Genomic DNA, 26,715 nt, shown 5'->3' with positions numbered 1-26,715 from the left:
AAGCCGTATACTATTACACGCAGATACACCTGTGTTTCATTCCCACACACATACTCATACACATACTTGCACACAGGCCCTGTCTTTTGTTTTTATTTCTTTTATTTACTTAAAGGTCTTCCTGTATTTTTTTTTTGTTTTCTTCTTGTGCTGATGTTGCTAATGTTGTTGTATGAAGTGTGAATAGTCGTTTCTTGATACCGTGTCTTTTTCTTTTTACACATTTTTTGTTTCCTCTGTTCCAGAATGTTAAACGCTGGGATTGAAGAATTATGATATATGCTACTTTTATACATGAGTGTTAGACCTTTCCCTGTGGATATCTCCTTTGATTTTTTTATGAATTACTTTTTTTTTCTGTTTCTAGTTATATCTCTCTCTTTTTTTTTCTCTCTCTATATATATCTCCTTTATTGTGATTATAGGAGCAGTTGATTCGTTTGTGTCTTGACTGGTAGGTGAGTTCTTTTTCATTTATTTATTTGTGTATCTTCACCTGCGAATGCTTCAGCATCACCTGCGTCCGGACCCAAAGTACCCTTCCTCTTCTCTGCTACAGAAGAAAAAACTCCAACAGCAACAACAACAGCCTCCCCCGTCTTCGCATTCAGGAAGGAGTGATCAGGCAGCAGCGCTGAGTCCTTCACGAGGGGACCGACGGAGTCCTAGTCCATCAAGGGTACTGGTTGGTATAAGTGCCACATACAAGGAGACGGCAATTCTCTTTCCGGATGCAGACCCATCGGCATTTGAGCCAAAGGTACAGGTGCCATTTGAGCACCAACGTGGTCGTATTCCTCGAAAAATTGAGATTGAACGTCGTCGTCGTCAGTATGAATCGCATGATGTGCAGCAGCTTTTGGATGTAGCGGGGCTAACGTTGCAGCAATTGGCATGTGAGAGTGCGCAGGACCTTCCGCTGCAGGTCTTTGATGATACTTCTTACGACTGCCGCAACCCCGCGGAGTGGATGGAGATTGCCCATCGCAGCGAGAGTGAGGAGGGCCGTTACCTACCGGCGGAGGGGATCTACGAGTACCGCCCGGGCGACTTCCGCCTCCGCCCCTGCCGTGTGATTGACTGGGACGCCGGCCGCAACGAACTGCGGGTGTTATGGGGGTCCGTGCGGGTCCCCGGGGAGCAGCCGTCGGTGCTGCCGCGCCTTTTCGTGCGGCTGCTCGCGGAGGACCCGATTTTGTACGCCCGGCGGCTGGCGGCGGCGGCGGGGCAGCGGGCCAAAGCGACGGCGTGGATCCGTTACCGCCTCTGCTGCGACGCGATGCCGACGGCCGGCCTGCCCGCCCCCGACGCCGCCCTCCGCGCCCGCCTCCGCGCCGGGGCAGCCGCCACCGCTGCTGGTGCCGCCGCCCACCCGGACGGCCAACAGGGTGGGGCCAACAAACTCCTCGCCGAGATCACACTCGAGTGGCAGCGCAGTCATAACAGGATTATGTTGCAGGACCGCATGCGCCGGGACGCCGTGCTGATGCGGATGGTCGCCAACGCCACACAGATGAGTATGGAGGAACTCGTTCGAGGGCCAAATGTGGCGATACAACGGACAGAATTGGGGAATCCAAATACCGTCATCACCATGGGGAACTTTGACTTTGAGGCAAGGGAGCAGGCCTTCACCTTCTCCACATACTACACACAACCAGAGGTCGTCACAGCACTGACAGGGGTACGGAGCGAATGTATAAAGGTTTTAGAGGGAAGTCTATTTAGTCTTCCAAAGGAGCGACAAATGCAACTCACAGAGTTTCAAAAATTACAGCAAGAACACATGTCAACTATGGCAAAATATTTAAAGGAAGAATGGACAGAAAAAATTTGCGAAGTTATAAGAAAAGGTTTTGCATCTGCTGGAAAAGGATGGTTAAACGTTCATGAATGTAAACAAGAAATTTATGAGATGTCAAAACTTAAAAAGTTTTTCACAACTGTGAAATTTATGATGGAAGATACTCTATTTGAACTTGTCTACACCTCATTGCGAAATTTTACCGTCTTTTTTGAAGAGGTTTCTGAGTTTACAGTCAACGTTATTGATATGAATAATGTTGAAAATAAATGGCCTGGAAGTGATGCCGATGATTGTGTTGAAAAGCAGCCATTATTTACTATTGATCTTGCCGAAAGGGATGGATGTTTTACATACTCTATTTCCTTTGAAGATTTTGAAAAGACTATTGTGGATCTCTTTAATAATGCTATCTATTGCACAGATGCTATTCCACAAGTAGAGAAGTATGTTATGTCACAATATTTCTGGAGAAGGGATGGGGAAGGACCTTTTCTTGATTCTGTAAAACAAGAAGAAGAGCATGTGGTACTTTTACGAAAACGTGTAATTGATGCACTGAGGAATTCGATGCAACCATTATACGATTATCTTAAAATGTATGATGATCTTTTACCATTAGTACGACTTGACAAGAAGAAGTTTATAGAAGAATATGCACATGAGGAACATACTACAGAAGATATGAAAGAAGAAATTAGACGACATCTCAAAGCTAAAAAAGTGGTGGCACAAAAACTTCCAGCCTACATAACTGTTGGAAACTATGTAGTGGATTGTCAGTCATTTGGACATATTATGGCTAATAAGGAACAAGATCTTGCAAAACTTGTTATGAACCTTATATGCAAGATGGCAAAATCCAAGACAGTATATATCCGAGAAGAATTTTCAAAGATTGTACGAACATTGGAGAAACAGCCACAAAATCCAGAAAAATTATATGAATTAAAAAATTTTATAGCCAGTACACCAGAACGTATTACCGAACTTTGTGCTGAGATTGAAGACATGCGGCAGTACTATAATATTCTAGACGGATTTCAATATGAATTAAGTGATGATGAATCTCGGCAGAAATGGGAGGCCATTGCATGGCCAAGACAACTTACCCTTCGTATTCATGATATAAATAAGGAACTTGAAAAAGTTCAAGAAGAATTACATGCACGTTTGCAAAAAGAGGGTGAAGAATTTTCTAAGAAGGTGGATGCGCTACAACGTGTGGTGGCAACATTTTCTAAATATACAGATGCTTCAGAAGCGGAGAGGGTTGCAGCGGAAGTTAAAACGAATAGTATTGAACTTCGAAAATGCATTGAAGAAGCACGTTCTATTAATAGTGATCAACGTTTATTTGGAGATAAACTCACTGATTACCGTAATGTATTTGAACTTGAAAAGGAGTTTAAACCCTATAGTGATTTATGGTTGACAACTTATCAATGGCAAGATTGTTATCGTCGTTGGCATACAGATCCATTTGAATCCCTTGATCCCGATGAAATTGAATCTGTAGTAATGAATGCTTTTAAAACTATGACACAATTAGCTAAAACTTTTAAAGACAAGAATGCTACTTTAAAAATTGTGGAAGAAATACGAAGTAAAGTAGAAGCATTTAAACCATGGGTTCCAATGGTAACTTCACTTCGTCATCCAGGTATGAAAGAACGTCATTGGAAAGGTCTTTCAGAAAAACTTAATATGAATCTTGCACCTGGGGAAACTATTATGTTGCTAGATGATATTGAACCATTACTAGAACATAGGGATGTTATTATTGCTCACTGTGAGGTTGCTGCAAAAGAAGCCCAAATTGAAAAGAGTCTTAAGGAAATGCGTGCCAAATGGGAGAGTCGGGTTTTTCTTATTGAACCATATAAAGCAACTGGTACATTTATTGTAAAAGACGCTTTTGAGGTTATAGAACTCCTAGATGAGCATCTTAATCTTACTCAACAACTTCAGTTTTCACCTTTTAAGGCATATTACGAAGAAGCTATTACAGATTGGGAACGTTCTCTTAACCTTATTTCAGATATTTTAGAGCAGTGGTTAGAATGTCAACGTTCATGGCGATATCTGGAACCTATCTTTTCTTCTGAAGATATTGCATTACAACTTCCACGTCTATCTAAGATGTTTGATCGTGTAGACAAAAATTGGCGTCGTATTATGGGAATTGTTCATCATCAACCAAATGTTTTGGATTTTTGTATAGGTACAAGTAAACTTCTTGAAAGTCTTAGAGAATCTAATAGACTTCTTGAAGAGGTTCAACGTGGTCTTAATGATTACTTAACTGATAAACGTCAGGCATTCCCAAGGTTTTACTTTCTTTCAGATGAAGAATTACTTGAAATTCTTTCACAATCAAAGGAAGTTAAACGTATTGATACACATATAAGCAAATTATTTGAGTTTATTAGTTCACTCGAGTGGTCTTCGTTTAGCCAAATTGTTGGTTTCTTTAGTGGTGAAGGTGAACATGTTCCCGGTGTTCAACCGGTTATTCCTGAAGGTAATGTGGAAGTTTGGCTTAAATCTGTTGAAAGTATGATGAAAGATGCCGTTCATGATCAGGTAAAACAAGCATTTCGTGATTATACCATTACTCCACGTGCCCAATGGGTACTTCGTTGGCCTGCACAATGTGTTATTGCGGTATCACAGATATTCTGGACAAATGGTTGTGAAGAAGGATTAACGAGAGAAGGAAATGTTAATGTCTTTTTTAGTGTTCTTGAACGTCAATTAGATGAATTGGTAGATGTTGTACAATCACCACTTAAGGCACGACAACGTATTAATATGGGAGCTCTTATCACGGTAGAAGTACATGCTAAAGATACTGTAGAGGCTATGAAACGTAATGGTGTAAACTCTGTTCACTCATTTGATTGGATAAAACAATTACGATTTTATTTTGATGCCGTAGATGAATTATGTCATATTAAACAAGTGGATGCACATTTTATTTATGGTGGTGAGTATCTTGGTAACACTGGTAGACTTGTTGTAACACCACTTACAGATCGTATTTATCTTACACTAACAGGAGCGTTAGCCTTATGCCTTGGTGGGGCTCCTGCTGGTCCTGCCGGTACTGGTAAGACAGAGACCACAAAAGATTTAGCTAAAGCACTTGCCAAACAATGTGTTGTTTTCAATTGTCAAGAAGGTATGACATGTCTTTCCATGGCAAAATTTTTTAAAGGTCTTGCATGGGCTGGAGCGTGGGCCTGTTTTGATGAATTTAATCGTATAGATGTGGAAGTGTTATCTGTGGTAGCGCAACAAGTAACAGATCTTCAGCAGGCTTGCCTAACTAAACAGTATCGTATTATCTTTGAAGGAAGTGAAGTGGTAGTGGATCCAACGCATGCGGTATTTATTACGATGAATCCTGGTTATGCAGGTCGTACAGAGTTACCAGATAACTTAAAGGTTCTCTTCCGTCCTGTTGCATGTATGGTACCAGATTATGCTCTTATTGGAGAAATTCGTTTATTTTCATACGGTTACAAAAAAGCTAGAAGTCTATCACAAAAAATGGTTATGACATTCAAATTAAGTTCCGAACAACTTTCTTCACAAGATCACTATGATTTTGGTATGCGTGCGGTAAATACTGTTATTTCTGCAGCTGGATTAAATAAAAAGGAAAATCCTAATGAAGATGAAGATTTATTACTCCTTCGAGCTTTACGTGATTCTAATGTTCCTAAATTTCTTAAAGATGATATTGTTCTCTTTGAAGGAATTATCAGTGACTTATTTCCTGGTACTAAACTTCCTTCTACGGATTACGGTGTAGTCGTAGATGCTCTTCGTGAAGTTGTAATTGCCGATAAACTACAACCTACCCCTGCCTTTATTGAAAAATGTTTACAATTATATGATATTACAACTTTACGTCATGGTTTAATGTTAGTTGGACCTGCTGGAAGTGGTAAAACTATGGCTTATACTGCCTTACAAAAAGCTCTCTCTGAGTGTGCCCTTATGCAAAGTAAAGGTAAAGATGTCGGGGCAAGAGATTATATGAAAGTGTATACACATATTTGTAATCCTAAGGCTGTTACAATGGATCAATTATACGGTGCATATGATGAAAATGGAGAGTGGAAAGATGGTATTCTCTGTGTTCTATTTCGTCGTGCTGCTAAATATGGTGATGAGTGTAATCAATTAGGAAAACATTGGGTTATGTTTGATGGTCCCGTGGATGCTCTTTGGATTGAATCTATGAACACGGTATTGGATGAAAATAAAAAATTATGTCTTGTCTCTGGAGAAATTATTCAAATGAGTCGTGATATGACAATGATGTTTGAAGTAGAAGATCTTGCCGTTGCCTCACCTGCTACAGTCTCACGTTGTGGTATGATTTATATGGAACCAACCGCATGTGTTCCTACGCATGCCAGTATAGAAACTTGGAAAAGTTCTTTACCTGGATATGTAGTTTCACATCAGGAATTAATAGCAGAATTAGCTAATATATATCTTGATGAACTTATTAATTTTATGCGGGCTAACTTAAAAGAATATGTACCATCTACAAATAGTGGACTTGTATACTCCTTCTTTCGCATGATGAATGGTTATTTAGAATCCTTTTCCGTACCTAAACCTCAACCAGGACAACCCCCTTTGACTCCTGAACGGTTAGAAATTCTTGCCAAGTGTATTAAACCGTTATTCTTTATGTCTATTGTTTGGAGTATTGGTGCAACGTGTGATGAGACTGGGCGTGAGCAATTTAGTAATATGTTACGATCAGTGGCGGCTAATAATAATCACACCGATTCCCTGCCAGAAGAAGGACTTCTCTATGATTATTGTTTTGTCTATGCAGCTGCACCGGAAGATGAGGTGGAACCACGTTGGGTACACTGGAGTGAATTGTGTGGAACCTGTGAAATTAATCGTACGAGCAAATTTGAAGATATTATTGTTCCTACAATTGATAACACTCGACAAAAATACGTATTACAACACTTATTACTACAAAAGGTAAATGTCGTGGCGGTTGGTCCCACAGGTACGGGGAAAACAGTATCTGTAAGTGATTTAATTCTAGGAGGTTTACCAGATCGATTGCTTGGACTTACTTTTACATTCTCTCCACAAACAAAAGCCGGGGTATTACAAGATTCACTAATGTCCAAGTTTGACAAGCGTCGTTCTCACGTTTATGGTGCACCTGTTGGTAAACACTTTTTAATTTTTATAGATGATGCAAACTTACCACAAAAAGAACGTTATGGTGCTCAACCACCGTTAGAATTACTTCGTCAATTACTCGGTCATGGAGGTCTTTATTCTTTTGTTGGTGGTATTAAGTGGAATGCCATTATCGATTCTTCATTTGTTATGGCAATGGGACCACCAGGTGGTAGTCGTACACAAGTTTCTAATCGTCTGATGCGTTATTTCAATTATGTATCATTTCCTGAAATGTCGGATGTGTCTAAACGCACTATATTAAGTACTATTATTAATGGTGGTTTTAGACAACGAGGTATTAAAGAAGAAATTGTTGAATCTGCTTCTAAACTTGTTGAAGGAACATTAACCGTATTTAAACGTTGTCGTAAAACTTTCTTACCAACTCCATCGCATGTTCATTACTTGTTTAATATGCGAGATGTAATGCGGGTGTTCCCTATGCTTTACGCTAATGACCCAAAAAGTTTGCCCAATCAAGAAGTTTTGGTAAAACAATGGATGCATGAAATGCAACGTGTCTTTTGTGATCGTTTAATTTGTGCAGAAGATAGAGAACAATTTATCTCCTTCTTAGATGATGAACTTGTAAATATTGGGTATGAAGGTGGATATAAAGCACTTGTTCCAGGTGGGAGACTTATTTTTGCTGATTTTATGTCAATGAATGAACCAATTTATCAACAAGTTACAGATATGAAAGCTCTTGCTAAATTTTTTGATGAACAATTGAATGCTTATAATGAAGCAAATGAAAGTGTGATGAATTTAGTTCTTTTTCTTGATGCTATTGAGCATGTTTGTCGTATTGCCCGTGTACTTTCCATGCCAAATGGTCATTGCCTTTTATTAGGTATTGGTGGTTCAGGAAGAAAGTCCTTAACACGATTGGCATGTCACTTAATTCCTGAAATGGAAGTATTCTCAATTGAGTTTACTAAAAACTTCGGTGTAAAAGAGTGGCATGAATCTTTGGCAAGATTATTACTTGACTGTGGTAAAGATGAAAAGAAACGTACATTCCTCTTCTCAGATACCCAAGTAATTAATCCAACATTAATGGAAGATGTGGCTGGACTTCTTACTTCTGGTGATGTTCCTAATTTATTTGAGGATCAAGATATTGAAATTATCAATGATAAATTTAAGGGTATATGTATGAGTGAAAATTTACCAACAACTAAAGTTTCAGTGTATGCACGATTTGTAAAAGAGGTACGATCTAATCTTCATATTGTATTAGCTTTTTCTCCTATTGGTGAGGCATTTAGAACACGTTTACGTATGTTCCCTGCTTTAGTTACATGTTGTACAATTGATTGGTTTGCGGAATGGCCTGGTGAAGCACTTCTTTCTGTAGCCAAAGCACAATTAGGAAATTCAAATGCTAAATTCACTCCTGATGAAATGAGTGATCTTTCTGAATGTTTTAAGTCTATGCATATTTCTGCAGCAGAAACGACAGAAAGATTCTTTGAAGAAACACGTCGTAGATCCTATGTCACACCAACATCATATCTTTCCTTACTTAATACCTATAGTTCTCTTCTTCAAAGCAGAAGACTATTTGTACAAGGGCAGTGTAGTCGTCTTGAAAATGGATTAGATAAACTACGAGAAACAGAGGAACGTGTGGTACATCTTGAGGCTCAATTAAAAGCACAACAACCGGTATTAGAAAATAAAAAAGAGGAAATTCAGAAAATCATGGAACGTCTTCGTGTAGATCGTAAAGAAGCTAGTGAAAAAGAGGCGGATGCACGTCATGAGGAAGCTGAAGCAACTGCAAAAGCTGAAGAATGTGCGAAAATGCGTACAGAATGTGCAGATCGCCTTGCAGAAGCTGAACCTGCATTACAAGAAGCTGTTAAAGTACTTTCAAAGATTAAAGCTGCAGAAATATCAGAGTTAAATAAATATCAAAATCCACCTAAAGGTGTACAATATGTTATGGAGGCGGTTGCCCTTTTACTTACTTTTGGAAATTGTCCAAAGGAATTTTATAGTGGACCTCCAGGGGCTAAAAAAGTACCCGATTGGTGGATGTGTGCAAAATCGTATATGAAGAATGCGAATCAGTTACTTGATACTTTGGTTCAACCACCTGGGAAAGGTGGATTTGATAGAGAAGCGATGGATATGCCACTTATAGAAAAAGTACGTGTATACTATGAGAATGAAGAATTTCAACCAGAAAAGGTAAAAACAGTATCTGTACCATGTATGGCTATGTGTCAATGGGTACGTGCAATGTATAAATGGTTTTTTGTAAATCGTGAAATTCAACCACTACGCGAACGTCTGGCAGCGGCGGAAAGTGAACTTCGCCGTGTGAATGCAGCACTTGCTGATACACGGGCGAAACTTGATGCCGTCATTGAAGCTGTGGCAACACTTGAAAGAGAATTTGCAGAAGCCGTAGAAACACAAACAGAGTTGGAAAATGAAGTAGAACGTACAAGCCAAAAACTTCATCGAGCCGCTCGTCTTATCGATGGTCTTGGAGGAGAAAAAGTTCGCTGGTCTGAACTTGTAACACAATATAAAGCACAAGAGACTTGTTTATCTGGTGATATGTTGATGGCTTCTGCATCTATTGCCTATCTTGGACCTCTCACTGGACCCTACCGTAAACATCTTTTAGAGGAATGGAGTAAAGTACTGGCAGGAATTGGTATTAAAACAAGTACACAAGCAGATCTTGTATCTACAACAGGAGATGCTGTTCGTATTCAAGAATGGCAACTTTGTGGACTTCCACAGGATCCACTTTCTACAGAAAATGCTCTTATTCTTATGAATGCCCGTACATGGCCATTATTAATAGATCCTCAAGGTCAAGCTAATACATGGATTCGAAATATGCATAAAAATGATAATTTACAAGTTTGTAAGGCATCGGATGAAAAATTTATGAAAACGGTGGAAGGGGCTATTCGTCTTGGTCTTCCTTGTTTATTGGAAAATGTGGGTGAAACTCTAGAACCTGCATTAGAACCCGTTTTGTTGCGTAATGTATTTCTTATTGGTAGTACTCCACATATTCGTGTTGGAGACTCTGCTATTCCATATGATAGGAATTTTAAGTTTTACATGACAACAAAATTACCTAATCCAGTATATACACCAGAAACTATTGTTACTGTTTCTTTACTGAACTTTTTCATTACACGAAGTGGATTGGAAGATCAACTTCTTGGAAAGACTGTAGAAAAAGAACGTAATGATCTTGAACAAGAGAAACAGAAACTTATTCGTGATTCTGCAGAAAAAAATAAAGAATTGAAGGAAATGCAGGAAAATATTTTACGTATGCTAGAAGAGGCAGAAGGTGATATACTAGATCAAGAAGATCTTATTGATGCTCTTGAAAAAAGTAAAATTAAATCTACTGAAATTAAGAATGACTTAAGTCGTGCACGTGAAACAGAGAAAACTATTGATGAAACACGTAATAAGTATCGTCCTCATGCCTATCGTGGAGCGTTATTATTTTTCTGCGTATCTGAATTGGCTATGGTAGATCCTATGTATCAATTTTCTTTGCAGTGGTTTATTAATCTTGGCTTGGTGGCTGTAGATAATACAGAAAAGGCTGAAGATATTGAAGAACGTGTTAATAAGCTTACCGAGTATTTTACCTACTCTTTTTACACAAATGTATGTCGTTCATTATTTGAACGTCATAAACTTACCTTTTCTTTTTATTTATGTACATCAATCTTACAACAAGAGAATGCTCTTGATAATGAAGAGTATCGTTATTTACTTACAGGACCTACAGGACGTGGTGGAAATGCTCCAAATCCTGCCCCAGAATGGTTAACTGAAAATTCTTGGAATGAAATTCAATTTGTAGGATCTAATTTACCTAAATTTGCTGGATTTGCTAATCATGTAACAGAGAATATTACACACTATAAAGCTCTATTTGATAGTCTTAATGCTCATACATATATTCTAGCACGTGAATGGGGAGGAAAGGAAACACATTTACAACGACTTATTATTACTCGATGCTTTAGAAAAGATAAATTATCAGCAGCTATTCAAGAATTTGTAAAGTATTTTATGGGTGAACGTTTCATTATTGTTCCACAATTTGACTTAATGGATGCTTATAAGGATAGTACTTGTCTTACACCACTTATTTTTATTATTTCTCCTGGTTCTGATCCTATGAATGATCTTCTTCGTTTTGCTGAACAAATGCGTATGTCGAAAAAACTTGACAAGGTTTCTCTTGGTCAAGGTCAAGGACGTAAAGCAGAAGAATTACTTAATAATGGACGAGAACGAGGACAATGGGTTCTTTTACAAAATTGTCATCTTGCAACATCATGGATGCCAACATTAGAAGCTAGAGTGGAAAGTTTTACACTTGAAACAGTTCGAAAAGAATTTAGACTTTGGCTTACTTCTATGCCTTCTGAATCTTTCCCTGTATCCGTTTTACAAATTTCTGTAAAAATGACAAATGAACCACCAATGGGTCTTCGTGCTAATGTAACTCGTTCTTATTATGGTCTTACAGATGATGATCTTGATCACCCTACTAAACCACGAGAATTTAAAATGATGGTTTTTGCTCTTTGTTTATTCCATGGTGTTATTCAAGAGAGACGAAAATTTGGTTCTCTTGGATTTAACATTGCTTATGAATTTAATGATTCAGATCGTAATGTATGCCTTTTACAACTTCGAAAATTTATGTCCATGTATGATGAGGTTCCTTTTGATGTATTAACATTTCTTACAGGTGAAATTAATTATGGTGGTCGTGTAACAGATGATTGGGATAGAAGATGCTTGATGTCAATAATCAAAGATTTTATTAATCCTAAAGTCCTACATGAAGGTTACTCCTTTTCTCCTTCTGGTTTGTACCGTACAATTGAACCATGCGATCGTGCTTATTATTTGGATTACCTTAATTCATGGCCATTAAATCCAGAGCCTGAAGTATTTGGATTACATGATAACGCTGATATTACATGTGCCCAAAGTGAGAGTGCTAATATCTTGGCAACTATTCTCTCTCTTGTTTCCCATGAAAGATCAGGATCTTCACTGCATAGTCGAGAAGAGATGCTTATGCGAACGGCTCAATCTATACAAGAAAAACTACCCGAAACTTTTAATATTCAAGAATTTTATGCAAAATACCCTACACGATATGAAGAATCTATGAATACAGTACTTGTACAAGAAGCTGTGCGATACAATCGTCTTTTACGTTTTGTACAAACAAGCCTTGCAGAATTTTCTAGAGCTGTACGTGGTGAAGTTGTCATGTCTGCTGATTTAGAGGCGGTGGGATCAAGTTTCTTTATCAATGCCGTCCCCGCCTCCTGGGCTTCCCTCGCCTACCCCTCACTTAAGCCGCTCTCGAGCTGGATGGATGATCTTGTGCGGCGGGTGGCCTTCATCCAGTCTTGGTACGACAATGGGGTGCCCGCCTCCTTCTGGATGGGCGGCTTCTTCTTCCCGCAGGCCTTTCTCACCGGCACACTGCAGAACTTTGCCCGCCGCACGCACGTCGCGATTGACTCCGTCTCCTTCCGCTTCACACTTCTTGAGGCCGAGTCCACCACCACAGAAACAGAAACAAAAACAGATAAAGAGAGCAGGAAGGAAAGGGAAAGGGAGTTGGTGGGGGCGGTGGTTCATGGCCTGCACTTGGAGGGGGCCCGCTGGGATCCCACCCGCCGCACCCTCGCCGAGTCGCGGCCGAAGGAGTTGTACGTTGACATGCCGCCCATCCACCTCGAGCCCGTCGTGGACCGCGTCGCAAACCCGCAGGATTACGTCTGTCCCGTCTATAAGACACTCACACGCGCCGGCACACTGAGCACCACAGGACACTCCACCAACTTTGTTCTTGCTATTAGCATCCCAACAGAGGTGGAGCCAGAGCACTGGATTAAGCGTGGAGTGGCCTGCGTGGTATCTCTCAATTTCTAGAGATCCTCCCATTCACAGAGAGAGAAAGAGAGAGAGGAAAGGAACACATTATCAACGACGGAAAAAAGAAAGAAAAATGAAAAAAAAAAACAAAGATGTAGATACAAGATGAACTTTTTTTACTTTTTATGGGGTTTTTTGTTCTTCTTTTTCGTACGATGATGTTGATTGAAATTATTCTTTTCTTAGGTGACCTCTTCTTTTTGACCTTTTAGCTGTTTTTTTTTTAGTTTTCTTTTCTTTCCGGAACCTAAAAGGAGCTATGGAAATCCAGAGAGTTGTATGTACTTCATCAAAGTGAAAATGAGGGTCACTGAAAGAAAAGAAGGAATGTGATACAGAGACTTCTTTTTTATTTCGTTCTTTTTTTTTTCTTTTCATTCCTTGCGAAGGGGGTGGCAATGGTGGTGGTGATGTTGCTTCCATTTTATCTCTGTGTATTTTTTTTTTTTTTAGTTGTATTACGAAATTGTAATATGTTATAATGAGTTTCTTTTTTTTCTTTCCTTATTCTCCTATTGTTATTCTGTATTGTTCTGGTTGAACATTATACCTATTAATAAATAGGTACCTAGCTTGGAGAAGTAGTTGACTAGTAGTGAATGGCACAAAAAGCTCTGAGGGGGAAATCCCGTGCGAAGAGTGTTGGTGCTCTGCGCAAGTACGTTGGTGAGTCTAAGAAGAAGACTGTACACACAAAGAGCAGAAAGACAGTGGAGGCAAAGGCGCAGGCGAACTACATTTCTTCGGTTGAGGCACAGATGGCTTCCCGTGTCCCATCTGACCAGCGTGGACGAATGACTATCATTAAACCCACTACCCCAGATGCACTGGGAAAGAAGAAGAAAAATATGAAGAAACCTCTTACCAGAGGACGTAAGCGTAAGTCAGCGAAGAAGTCATAAGCGAAGAATTTAAGAAAAAAAATAAACTTTTACGTTTCTGCTCTGCAGTTGGCATCTGTATTAAGTGACCCTAACAAATGAAAAAAAAAAAACATGTTTTGTACCACACACGAAATAGTGTACGTGCACTTTTTTTTTTCTTTAAAACGCATATTACTGCTCTCTTTTTTCTTTTTTTTCTTTGTTTGTTTTTGGTGTTTTATGTGAGTAGGCAAGACGACAAAGTTACGTGTATTGGCGCAACTAAAAATAGTAATCACATTTAACGAAAAGAAAAGTAAACATCCCATCACAAGTGAGGAGGAAAAAAAAGAAGGAATAAAAAAGATGACAGGGTCGGTCATAGCGCTGTTGCTTTTTTTTTTTTAATCTCTTGTTTTTGTTATTATTCTTCTCCTACGGCTTTTAAGCTCTCTTTCTGTGTGTGGCATTCCCGTTCCTGTTGTCTCCCACAACCACAATTTGATACGTCCTCTGCTATGTCTTCCTCACCGTCTACGAAATTGCGGAATCATATGCAAGAGTTAGAGGATGAAGTTAAATTTCTTCGGGAGCAGAATTATCACATTCAACAGCTAAGTGATACGTACCGAGAGAGAGTCTCAAATCTTCTGGCTGCCATTCAATTTAAATCAAATGTGGATACTTCTCTGGCTTTCCCAACGGTAACAGATCTTGAAGAGTTAGTGGGGCGTCTACGTTCTCGTGATATCCCCCGGGTTTCTTCTTCTGCTTCTCCCCCAATGGAGCATAAAGTGAGAGAGAACACACCAAACAATTCATTGAACCGTGAAGATGATGTTGGTCTTATCCAGAGCACAAGTACACTTTCTCATATCACACCAATAGAAGAAGAAGAAGTAGAAAAGATGAGAACCAGAGGAAATGGGAAAAGTAAAATTAGTGGAAAGAGGGGCAAAACGCATACTACACAAAATGCACCATTACAAGAAGCACAACATTCTATAATGGCGAGACTAATGGCTGAAAATAAAAATTTGGCTTCACTTGTTGATACACTTAAGTTCCATCTCTCAACTGCTACTCGAGTTAATAACAATTTAAAGAAAAAACTTAAATCACTTTCCTCTTCTGAGAATCGTTCCCATTCTTCACCAGGTGGACGGAAGTATGGGGCTGCTGCTGCCGCTGCTGCTAACAATAATAAAATGCCTGGTTCATCTCCTCTACAAAAGAAGTTAAGGGATCTCGAAGAGGAAAATGAGAGACTTCGTGTTGTTGTTGAAAACGGAGAACAAATGGCTTAAGAAGCTTCTCATTAAAAAACTTTATTACAGAGAAAAAATTTAGAAGTTGAAACAATCAAAAGACGTGAATTAAGTACTCTGAAAGAATTGAATACTGCACGAGGGGAGGTCTCGAAGGCCACTGAAACGATTCGATCGCTTGGGACAGCACTTAGGTTAAGTAAAATTCGCGAAAAGAGGGCCGTTTCTGCAAAGGGAAAAACAGAAATAAGGAAGTAAGAGGAACAAATGCAAGATTCACATCAGGTAGAAAAAAAGCCAGAAGAAGAAAAACATGGAAACCAACAAGTTGAATTTCTGCTTGGTTTGACATTTGTAACTGAACTCATGAATCAACTTTCTACTATGATGACAGATTATCATAACCCTTATGGAGAGCATTTGTTTGGTTTTTTTGTTATACACATGGCGTTTGCAAGAAAATTTATTGATGAAAGAGGAGAATCCATATTGCGTGCTTATACTGAAGTGAATAATGATAATAAGGATGTATTGAGTGAGTCATTTATAGAGCTTTTGGATGAACTCATTGAAGAGACAAATTGTATTAAAAGAAACGGAGTTATAAAGACTGCTCATCTAGACTCCACCATATCAAATATGGATGAGAATGAAATCATAACGAGACACATTGATTTTATGGGGGATAATGAATGTAACAAACTTCATTTAGACTCAAATGCTTCAGGGAATTCGGCGACGTTGGATATCCCTCTCGAACTGAGAAGTAGTGAGGAAATAGCACTCAACGTTAACACTCCAGTAGAAGAATCTAATTATGACGAACCTCATTCTTCTGTAAACCGTGCATTCTCATCTCATCCTGCAATGGTAGACGCTGCAACAATCACAGTATCACCTATTCAAATTGGCCGTGCAGTGGGACGTAGTCTCCCTGTTTCACCTCTTTACACAAATGAATACACAGAAACAATATCACCGGTGTTAATTAGCCGCGGTGTTGTAACAAGCCCCTTCAATGAGGAGGAGTTTCTCCCACAGGTTTTTTCTGTTACTTAGAAAACTGAAAGTAAAATAGAAGAATCTAAAGGGCAAAAATAACTACGGAGATGATGTAGTTGGATTCCATGTGACAATTCTATTGAAGAGGTATTGTTTTTTGTTTTTTTCGTTTTAGAGAATAAATATTTTCAAGGTTGCCTCTTGCATCGATTCTTTGCAGAGAGAGAGAGGTGTGTTTGCATATAAGGGCATGATCTTGGCGAGAAACTGACGATGAAAATCACGTGGTAGTTCAGTATTATCGTTTTTTTTTTTAATTGTTTTTGCCTTTCTATATGCCTTTCTTATTATTATTTTTTTTTTTTGGTCTTGCTTTTCACGGTACCCCTGTGGAAAAAAACAAAGACGCACGTATATGTCTGTTTCTAGTGATATCTAAGTGATTTTTTTTTTTTCAGAGAGTTTGGTAAGACCTTTCGGGACAGTGAGAAATCGTTCATGTTTATCGTGTCCTCTGTATAACTATTTTTTTGACGATTTTTCACTGCTTTTAATGTTGTCTCATACATTTTTTTTTCTTGTTTCATTTATGTTTTTCAAACTTGCTATAAAAGTTTATGATTCTTTGTTTCTTATTCTTTTTTTTTTCTTTATTGGTTTAATTGTATTTCCCGCATTAGAAAAAAACAGTGGTGCAGTCTATAGGTTACTGTGTGACTGACCTGTAGTGGTGAAATTTATTTTGCTTTTTCCTGTTTCACGGACCAAAACTCTTTTCAGGCTTAAATAACAGGGAACAAAAAAAAAATGTCAACCCCTCCTTTGCGTCTTTCGATGGATTCTTTTGAAGTCATTCGAGTCGTTGGGGAAGGTTCGTATGGGGTTGTGCTTAAGTGTCGGTGCAAGCGAACCGGAAGTATTGTAGCCATAAAACAATTTAAAGATGTTGGTTTAGATGAGTACGCACAACGTGTTATGTTACGTGAGTTACGCGACTTAAATTTGCTTAAAGGTGAACCAAATGTAGTACAACTTAGAGAAGCATTTCGTGATAAGGGTAGACTTTGTTTGGTTATGGAGTACGCAAGTAGTACTCTGCTAGATGTGATTCGTCAACAACCTGATGGTGTACCACTGTCTCAACTAAAGAATCTTCTTTACACCCTTCTTGTGGGTTTACGATCGTGTCATCGTAATGGGATTATTCATCGTGACGTTAAACCAGAAAATACACTTGTACGGCATGGAAATATCTCACTATTGTGTGACTTTGGTACTTCACGAACGATCCAACCACCATCATCAGCATTCACAACAAGTGGTGGACTTTTGCAAGTTCCCAAGTGGCATCATCTACGATTAACGGAGTATGTGGCTACTCGTTGGTACCGTAGCCCAGAGATGTTGTTGGGAATACCCAATTATGGATTCGCCTCAGATATGTGGGCGGTAGGAGCTATAATGGCTGAATTGGCACTTGGTGAACCTTTACTTCCTGGTAAATCTGAAGTGGATCAGGTGGCGCTAATACGTCAACGTATAGGTGAATTTCCCGCATCATTAACGAAAAATATTGATTCTCTCTCACCAATGAAAGCAGCTCTATCACCTTTGGGTATTAGTAAGAGCAGAAAAATAGGAACTGCAAGATATTTTCTTAGTCGCCAATACCGAGAAGTTCTTGGCGAAAATGGCTGGAATCTTCTTAGCTCTCTTCTTAAGATAGATCCCAACAAACGATGTACTGTTGAAGAGGCCCTTCATCATCCATTCTTTGAAGGTTTATCGTTGAATAGAATTATTGCACGGTCTGAACAAACTCGAGATGATGAAGGAAGTTATTCAAGAGACGTGGACAGCGATGGTAGTTTATTAAGTGTTTCAAATAATAATAATAATAATAATAATAATAATAATAATAATAATAATAATAATAATAATAATAATAATAATAATAATAATAATAATAATAATAATAATAACGGTAAGTACTTTATGCGGGATAAATGGTTCGGACTTGGTGAGGGCAAGCCTGTGCCATTGCGCGAGATTGAGCCTCTCCACAGTGGTATTGCAGTACAACCATTAACACTTGAAACACTATCATTAGAATCTGCAGTTCCTCCTTCTACTACTACTACCACACCAGCAACAGAATTTGTTACTGATGTTGTTGCTGCTACAACGTATGCTAGTGATACGAAAAAAGTTTCTTCAAAAGGTGAATTCAATTTAGAAGAAGGAGGAAAACATGACGCTATGTCTCTTACAGGCAGTTGTGTACAATTGCCGAGTATTTCTTCAAGATCAACAGTTGGAATTAATAGTAGTATACCACCACAATCACCATCTCCTCCGTCAAAACGGATAAAAAGGGCTCTGAAGCCTCCTTTCCATGTAAAAGGTCTTATACAATCACCGAAAGAGACTCCAATTTCACTTAACTGTTTCGGTTTTAAATCACCTGGAAACTGTAATGTTGGTGAAATCCCCTTTTCAATTATGGCACCTCCAATTCAGAAAACAAATAATGGTTTGTTTAGTAGTAATAATGAAATTCTGCAAGTTAACAAGCCGCCATCTTATCGGCTTTATCCTCTGCGTAGACCGTCCCTGAAAAAGAGGGGTCGACTTGTATTTATTACCGGACATCCAGCAGAAGGTTTATAATTTCATTCTAGAGAAGCATGTTTCAGCTGTTACTTTTTTTCCACCCCATGGGTGTTCTTTGTGTTTGTACTTGTGCTTTCTCTTTTTTTTTTTGTTAAAAGAATCCCAAAGAAGAAGAAACTTTATATGACCTGCAAGGAAAATAATAATAGAGGTTCTGTACACACACGAAGAGATTGTACAATTGTTTTTTGTTGCTGTTGTTTTTACCGTTTTTACAGCCGGACTTTTCCTATTGCTTTCTTTTCCCACCCACCCCCTGGAAACCCCATACAATATAAAAGTTCATAAAACAACTTTTCTCAGATGGAAGGTATGCATTATGTGTCTCTGTGTGTTTAATCTATTTCACGTAGTCTTTCATTTAAACTTCTTATGTTACCCCATTTTCTCTTCTTTAAGCATTTGTGTTCTATGTAGTTTAAAAAGTCACATGGAAAATGATTAGTGGTCAAAATTTTTTAAACCCCCCTCTCAATTATCACACTGATGGTGCGTGCTTTTTTCCCTACTCTTTTTTTTTCTTCCTGTAGTGCTATATGGCTAATCCCCTAGTTTTCCATGCGATTATCTTCTTCTTTGCTATTATTTATTTGTTTTTTCTTTCCTCTTTCCTCCACTACCATTTTCTCTTTTCTTTTCTTCTCTTCTTCTCTTTTTTCAATGTGCTGTTGTGTGGGCGATTGAAGGGGCTGGCGGGGCTGTTGAGTTTCTGCGGGTCGTCTGTGGAGGCGGCGGCGGTGCGGCGGCTGCGGCGGGCGGCGGCGGGGGGCGTCAGTGACGTGGACAGCGACGGCGACGGGGAAATGGCCGTCAACGAGTTTTTTCGGGCCGCCGCCCTTCGACCGGCAACACCGCCAGCGGCCGGGGCGATGGGCCAGCGGGAGTTGTGGGACGCCTTCCCGTCGTGGGGCCGCGGCGCAGAGAAGTCACAGCCAATGCGGGGATTTGTCTGTTGTGCGTGGAACTCCGCGTGTGTCGCAGCGGACGAGATACTAAAAGGTAAAGGACAGCAGGTGACTGTTTATAAAAACCCATGGTCGCTACAGTATCAATTGCCACTTCTTACCTTAGAAAACGGTGATACTGGTAATGACAATAGTATAGGTGCGGATATGGATGAGTTTGAAAAGAAGAATAAAGCTATTCTTGAGGCACAGAGAAAAGGCGCATTCTGTGAAACGGTGAATTATGGTACAGAAGATACTTTTAGTATTACCTTGCAAAAATTTCTTAATAACGCTTTATGGGAGTATTGTTTGACGTATTTACTTTTGTGTAGTAATAACAAAGAAGATGAGAGCAATAATAATAGAGCAACGTCCGCTTGTAACTGGGGTTCAAGTGTGTTTGTTCGTAATATCACTTCTACTGAAGACACCCATACTGGTTTTGTTACTCTAGAAGTCGTAGCAATAATCTGTGCTAACGATATAGAAGAACCAATACAACTAGTAACATCTCTTTTTGATGCTGATGATCTGGATAATATTAATGGTAATGAGGAAGAGGATGAACTATGCCCTTCCACCATTGGGATATCTTCTTCTTCCACAAGGACTTTTCCTCTAGCACGTAGACGTTGGACTGCTGGACATTTATTTCAGTTGCGACTTTCCCATACAAAACTTCTCCTTCGCCATGACAGCTCCCATCTTGTAGTGAATACTAACTTTAATTCCCAATGTAAGAAGGGAATACCTGGTTCTCATAACTATGATTATTTGCGACTCTTCCCAAAGCATCAAGGACGTCTAGAGACATTACCACTTCCTCGACGTATGTATCGAAGAAATTCATCCTACAATCCAGTGAACCCAAAGGAGGATCAGTCTACAGATGTATTTTTACAAGACGTCGATTTAAATGCTCTTGTAGGTATTCTATGTGAGCGAGTTGAGAAGGTTGATAATGCTGTTGCTATTCATGGTGTGGTGCCTGTTGTACGTGTTTCACTCCCATTTATGGCTCCCTCACCGAGACAATTATGGGAAAAATTATTACAAAAAAAATCTAGTGCTGTTGCTGCCGCCGGAGAAGAGTTGGTAGCCAAAGCTAAGTCTCGAATTGAAAAAAACTGATAAATGAGAAGGCTTAAATTAAAAGTGTGTGGGTGTGTGTGCATGTGTATATGACTATAACATACCTGTGATCCTTCTTTTTTTTATTTGTTTATGACGTTATTGTCTTTTTGTTGCTGGTTGTTGTTGTTGTTGTTGTTGTGTACTGTTGCTTTTTCGCGTGCAAATACCAGAATCAAAAAAGAAAAAAAAAGTGTTTAGATTTCTATCGTTATTTATCTCTAATGCTGTATATATGTAATACTTGTTTTTTTCTTCTTGTATATGCCCTTCCCTCTCCACCCGCCATCATGACCTTTTATATTACCCCTTATCCAGTAATAGTCATGTCACAGCAGCAGCAGCAGGAGGCCCATATTAATGAGTTAAAGCGTCACTTTGAGGGTGTTAGAGTAGTGCGACAGACACCCTCTGAGACACTCTTGCAGGTGGATCACATTAACCCAGATCGTGGATATACACTTATGCTGTACGTTGCTCTTGATAGCAAGTTTCCCCAAACTCCACCCACTGTGGCGTACTTTAGCGGCCGTAAGATTCCCATAATTGCTATGGAAACAGATAACGCTACCAGTGACGGGTGGAATCCAGAAACATCACGATTGGTAGATGCTGTTGCGGTGGCATTTAGCAATCTTGCAAATTTGTGGGGAAGTGCAGTACCGCCGTCAATGGATCAAATTACCAGTCAACTTGAGTCATTATCGGACTCTATGCTAGAGGATATAATATCTAATCCAAATTGCTTGGAGTCATACGCCTATCAGCTTCCATTTCTTAAAGGTATTCGTGATGCTAGTGGACAGACCATTGATGACATTGAACGGGTGGCGAAGGAAAATTTAACCTTGCAACCAGAAGTAGAAGGGTTACGAAAAGAAGTGGATGATTTACAGCAGCGTCTTGATGCTCAATTATCTATTTTGAAAAAAACACAAGCTTCAACACCACTACTAGATTCTATTGGAACCCCTGAGGCTCTCGCCAAGACATTTGCAGCTGATGTTCGAATGCTAGATACACAATGTGAAGATATTGCAAAAGAGCTTTTGTCGGTAGATTGTAACGCTGACAGGCGTCGCTTTGATGGTCTCCTAGAGGAATACAGGAAAAAGGCCAAGGAGCGTCACATAATGGATTTGAAGAGACGTGCATATCATGCTTCACTGAATTAAGGGTAAGAGTTATGTAAAGTCTCATAGAAAATGAAAAAAAGAAAAAGGAAAAGAGGAACAAACAAAAACATTTAGCGAAAACAAAACAAGGAAAATAAAAAAATGAGGAGTGCAACAGAAAAGGAGGAAAACGATATCACCACCACCGCCATAAATACCAACAACAACAGAAACAACAAGAAGAGGGATTAGAGTTTGGATAAAGCCTCATATATATATATATATATATATATATATATATATATATATATATATTCCTTGGTGGTGAAGAGCGTTTTGACGAGGCTCTTTTCCTTGTCTGTAAACACTACATAGTTGACAAGAATATTTTGATTGCGTCAAGAAAAAGAAAATAGAAGAAAAAAAAGTGTACAAGGTAGCTTTATGAAGAACCTATTATTATTATTATTATTATTATTATTATTATTATTATTGGTATTTATTTTTGTTTCCAACTTTTAATTTTTTCCCCCTTTTTCAGTTTCCCCTAGCATAGGCTTAATAGTATAGTTATTTCTTTTTTCTCATTTCTATTTTTCTTATTGCCTTATTTGGGTACCCAAAAAGGAAAAAAAAGGGCAATCTAATATGAGTAAGAGTGTGGATTACTGGGTAAAGAATTTGGATCTTTCACCTCATCCAGAGGGTGGGTATTTCAGACAAGTTCTCTGCTCAGATGCTATGATGAGTACACCCAGAGGTGAACGGATGCACTACACTAGCATTTACTTTTTGCTAACACACAATAACCCATCTCACTTCCACCGCATCCAGTCTGATGAGGTGTGGTATCATCACGCAGGATCCCCATTGACAGTTCATGTACTTCATCCTGATGGTGTGTATGAAAAAATTTTGCTGGGACCAAATGTCGATAAAGGTGAAGTCTTGCAGGCAGTTGTTCCGAAAAATGTTATATTTGGATCAAGTGTTGAGATTGAGGGAGGTTATTCAGTGGTGAGCTGTATGTGCTCCCCTGGATTCGAGTACAAAGATTTTGAGCTCTTTACAAAGCGTGAGCTTATCTCTCAGTATCCGAAGCATGAGGCTATTATTAACAAGCTGGCATATGAGAGGATTTCCTCTTGAATGAGACCGTAATTAAATAAAATACTCTTTTAACCAAAGAATGAGAGTGTTGGCTTTTGATATGGATTGGATTGTACTGGGTTATTTAGAGCTTAGCGTATCGTAATTATAATAATATGATGTTGATGTTAGTATTTATAAAAAAATATATACATTCATATTTATATATACATATAGATTGGTATTCACTTTTATGTGTTTTTAAATCTGCTTCACTTGAACTCTGATAATGAATATGTTGGGAGGTTTTTTAAGGCATTTTATTTAATGATCTTCTCATTGAAGTTTTCTCATTGTCTCTATTTGCAAAGAAAAAGAAAAAAAGAAAATAAGAAAATAAGGAAAATCGAAAGAAAGCAAAAACAAAATAACAACAATTACTATTCATAACGAACAAGAGAACTAGCATATATAAGATACAATTGTTTTATCACTTGTAGGAGACGAGGTGTATTCTTTCAATGTCAGACCGAAGTTCTAGTCAAGATTTTGAAGAAAGGTGCCTGAAGTGCCACACAGAACCCATCTCGTATTGTGCAAACACCTGCAAACACCCGCTTTTCTGCGTCAAGTGCGCTATGAAATGTGCAACAGGAGGAAAATGCAAAAGGTGTGGTCAACTTTACTCAGGCATGGAGCGTATTTACTGAGTTGACGCGAATATAAAAAAAAAGATGAAGAAACAAACAAAACAAAGGGAGTAAAACATGGTTTTTTGGTGGTGTATAAAGGTATTTCATTCCTCTCTTTCATTATTTATTTATTTATTTATTTATTTTGGCTACACCTTTAATCTACCGTTTAAAGTGTTTTACCAATTTATTTTTGTCTACAACGTGCTTGTTAGTTTTTTTACTATAAACGACTCTGCGATTGTACGTTTGCGGTGAAAGTAAATATATATATATATATATATATATATATATATATATATATATATATATACGATTCATTTATGCACAATACTTTGCCTTCCATTTCTTCCCTCTTTGCTCTTCCTCTTAGTAGGAGCAGGGAAGAGAGAGAGTAAGAAAAAAGAAAAGTACAGCTAAGTGAGAAAAGAAAAAGAAAAATCACCAAAAGCAAGCAAACTCCAAAGAAGGAAAGAGAACAAACAGAAGAAAAGAAAGAGGAGACTTATTTCTCTTTTTCCAGCTATGAACACTCGCGCCAGGAAGAACAGGCGTTCAAAGGCTATTGAGGAAGAAGAAGTTCATGAAATTATAAATTCCCAACCTGATATCCCTGCTGCAGGGGAGCAGGAACAACAACAACAACAGCAGGAGCAACAACAACAACAAAATGCGGATGGCACCAGTAATGGAGGGTTTCGTGTTATCCAGGTTCTGGAAAATTATGGTATTGCTACTTCAGATATTAAAAGACTTATGGAATCTGGATTCTATACCGTGGAAGCTGTTGCATACGCCCCCAAAAAGAATATTTTAGCTGTTAAAGGTATCAGTGAAGGAAAAGCTGAAAAAATTATGTCAGAGTGTGCAAAGTTGGTCCCAATGGGCTTTACATCTGCAGTTGTCTACCATGAAGCACGAAAGGAGATTATTATGGTTACTACAGGAAGTCGTGAAGTAGATAAATTACTCGGTGGAGGAATTGAAACCGGTAGTATAACAGAGTTGTTTGGAGAGTTTCGTACGGGAAAGACACAATTGTGCCATACACTTTGTGTTACTTGTCAATTACCTATTTCACAAGGTGGTGCAGAAGGAATGGCACTTTATATTGATACGGAAGGTACATTTCGACCAGAACGACTTGTTGCAGTTGCTGAGCGTTATAAACTTGATCCACAAGATGTTCTTGCCAACGTGGCTTGCGCTCGTGCTTTTAACACAGATCATCAACAACAATTATTGTTACAGGCATCCGCTATGATGGCTGAAAATCGTTTTGCCATTATCATTGTTGACTCTGCAACAGCTCTCTACCGTACAGACTATAGCGGTCGCAATGAACTTGCAGCCAGACAAATGCACTTGGGCAAATTTCTTCGCTCACTACATAACTTAGCGGAGGAGTACGGTGTGGCGGTGGTGGTTACTAATCAGGTCGTTGCTAATGTGGATGGATCAGCGCAGATGTTTCAAGCAGATGCAAAGAAACCCATTGGGGGTCATATCATGGCTCACGCATCCACCACTCGTTTGAGTCTCCGCAAAGGAAGAGGCGAACAACGTATTATGAAAGTGTATGACTCTCCTTGTCTCGCTGAATCAGAGGCGATATTTGGCATTTACGATGATGGTGTTGGGGATGCTAGAGACTAGAGTAAAAGAAGTGCACATCTGTGTGCTCCATGGGGTTTCTCACAGTGCACGAATTTGAGTGTCGTTTCCTGAAGAAACGAAAGAGCGTTTCTTTTTTATTATTATTGTTTTTTTTTTTTGTATTGTTTGTGATCACTCTCCATATATTTATATCTATATTTATATCTAGTTAAAACTGCTGATTATTTTGATTGGTCATTCACCTTGCCGGAGGCCGTGCCCGAGCACACACACCCCAAACGAAAAGAAAGAAATAATCATAAAAAAAAACGAATTAAAAAAAACAACAACACATGAATTGGTTTAGAGACGAAAGATCGCACATAGTAAGAGAAAGTAGAGTGGTCAGGGTGCTCTCGTAGCAAAGAAGCAATCAAGAAAGTTGGGTCCTAGAAGTACATAATTAGCTTCAATTTTTTTTCTTTTAGGGTTTACTTTACTCCCGCTTACGCTGTGTAATATACATGTTAGGGAGTCAGGGAGTTGTCTGCGTTTCACTGAAATGACGACAGATGATAAGTGGGTTGCGAATGAGTTTAGCATGTGGGTCTTGTGGCTTTCTTGCCTTGTACCCAACTAATTTATCACTGTTAGTATTTAATGTTTCTTGTGAATATTTATTTATTTATTTTATTGGTATATATATATATATAATATATAGTGATGTATTTATTCTTATTTAAACTACCTCCTCATTTATTTTTATTTTTTTATTCTTGTTTTTGCCCCCAAACAACAACAACAACAAACCACAGCGAAGGAAGCCCAACAGCTGCTTGAGAGCAAATAAGAAGGCCCACGCCTCATCGTCTAAACAACAAAACCCCCACAAAGTCAATCAAATATGACGACGAAGCGCCGCAATCACGGACGATCAAAGCCCCCAAGCTCCCGTGGTCGCACAACACCCGTGCACTGCTTCAACTGCAGCCGCCTCGCACCAAAGGACAAGGCCGTCCGCCGCTTTGTGGTGCGCCGCATGTTGGATCAGGCGTCTGCTCGTGATGTGGCGGAGGCGTCTAACATCTACGGTGCTGGTTTCCCAATGCCCAAGTTGTACATGAAGCAGCGCTACTGCATTGCCTGCGCTATTCACAGCCGCACTGTGCGTGCCAGGGCCGTGGAGTTGCGCAAGCGCCGCTACACGACGAAGGTGCCTTACCGCCCAACTGCTGGTAAGTAAGTAGGAAAGTTGGACGCATTGGAAGTATACCATTTGTCTCTCATGCGCAGATGTGAGCTTTTTTTTTGAGAGACCTTTTTTTTATGTGTG

General features: G+C 39.1%; 10 protein-coding genes across 10 annotated transcripts; all 10 read left to right on the top strand.

Moving 5' to 3' along the window:
* Positions 1-502: 502 nt before the first annotated feature.
* On the top strand, positions 503-13,003 carry LSM04_005056 (Dynein heavy chain; the record flags this gene model as incomplete). The annotated part of the gene is made up of 1 exon (XM_067330654.1): positions 503-13,003. One exon carries the CDS (start codon positions 503-505, stop codon positions 13,001-13,003), a length of 12,501 nt encoding a protein of 4,166 aa, XP_067188542.1.
* Positions 13,004-13,605: 602 nt separating this feature from the next.
* LSM04_000890 (uncharacterized protein) lies at positions 13,606-13,908 on the top strand (the record flags this gene model as incomplete). The annotated part of the gene is made up of 1 exon (XM_067330653.1): positions 13,606-13,908. One exon carries the CDS (start codon positions 13,606-13,608, stop codon positions 13,906-13,908), a length of 303 nt encoding a protein of 100 aa, XP_067188499.1.
* A 479-nt stretch (positions 13,909-14,387) lies between these two features.
* Positions 14,388-15,176, top strand: LSM04_004272 (uncharacterized protein; the record flags this gene model as incomplete). The annotated part of the gene is made up of 1 exon (XM_067330652.1): positions 14,388-15,176. One exon carries the CDS (start codon positions 14,388-14,390, stop codon positions 15,174-15,176), a length of 789 nt encoding a protein of 262 aa, XP_067188534.1.
* Positions 15,177-15,404: 228 nt separating this feature from the next.
* LSM04_000470 (uncharacterized protein) lies at positions 15,405-16,196 on the top strand (the record flags this gene model as incomplete). The annotated part of the gene is made up of 1 exon (XM_067330651.1): positions 15,405-16,196. The coding sequence occupies one exon, from the start codon at positions 15,405-15,407 to the stop codon at positions 16,194-16,196; it is 792 nt and encodes a 263-aa protein (XP_067188490.1).
* A 750-nt stretch (positions 16,197-16,946) lies between these two features.
* Positions 16,947-18,809, top strand: LSM04_007495 (Protein kinase domain; the record flags this gene model as incomplete). Its single annotated transcript, XM_067330649.1, has 1 exon — positions 16,947-18,809. One exon carries the CDS (start codon positions 16,947-16,949, stop codon positions 18,807-18,809), a length of 1,863 nt encoding a protein of 620 aa, XP_067188573.1.
* Positions 18,810-19,184: 375 nt separating this feature from the next.
* Positions 19,185-20,890, top strand: LSM04_009676 (uncharacterized protein; the record flags this gene model as incomplete). Its single annotated transcript, XM_067330648.1, has 2 exons — positions 19,185-19,225; positions 19,519-20,890. The coding sequence occupies 2 exons, from the start codon at positions 19,185-19,187 to the stop codon at positions 20,888-20,890; spliced, it is 1,413 nt and encodes a 470-aa protein (XP_067188593.1).
* A 326-nt stretch (positions 20,891-21,216) lies between these two features.
* On the top strand, positions 21,217-22,065 carry LSM04_002388 (Modifier of rudimentary; the record flags this gene model as incomplete). Its single annotated transcript, XM_067330647.1, has 1 exon — positions 21,217-22,065. One exon carries the CDS (start codon positions 21,217-21,219, stop codon positions 22,063-22,065), a length of 849 nt encoding a protein of 282 aa, XP_067188513.1.
* Positions 22,066-22,653: 588 nt separating this feature from the next.
* LSM04_006405 (Cupin domain of unknown function DUF985) lies at positions 22,654-23,154 on the top strand (the record flags this gene model as incomplete). Its single annotated transcript, XM_067330646.1, has 1 exon — positions 22,654-23,154. One exon carries the CDS (start codon positions 22,654-22,656, stop codon positions 23,152-23,154), a length of 501 nt encoding a protein of 166 aa, XP_067188555.1.
* A 1,157-nt stretch (positions 23,155-24,311) lies between these two features.
* LSM04_004887 (uncharacterized protein) lies at positions 24,312-25,442 on the top strand (the record flags this gene model as incomplete). The annotated part of the gene is made up of 1 exon (XM_067330645.1): positions 24,312-25,442. The coding sequence occupies one exon, from the start codon at positions 24,312-24,314 to the stop codon at positions 25,440-25,442; it is 1,131 nt and encodes a 376-aa protein (XP_067188541.1).
* Positions 25,443-26,286: 844 nt separating this feature from the next.
* On the top strand, positions 26,287-26,625 carry LSM04_006991 (Ribosomal protein S26e; the record flags this gene model as incomplete). Its single annotated transcript, XM_067330644.1, has 1 exon — positions 26,287-26,625. The coding sequence occupies one exon, from the start codon at positions 26,287-26,289 to the stop codon at positions 26,623-26,625; it is 339 nt and encodes a 112-aa protein (XP_067188566.1).
* Positions 26,626-26,715: the final 90 nt, after the last annotated feature.

Source organism: Trypanosoma melophagium (genome assembly GCF_022059095.1).
Source record: "Trypanosoma melophagium isolate St. Kilda chromosome Unknown ctg36segment0, whole genome shotgun sequence".
Lineage (NCBI taxonomy): Eukaryota > Euglenozoa > Kinetoplastea > Trypanosomatida > Trypanosomatidae > Trypanosoma > Trypanosoma melophagium.
This window is presented reverse-complemented; position numbering and strand designations above follow the sequence as displayed.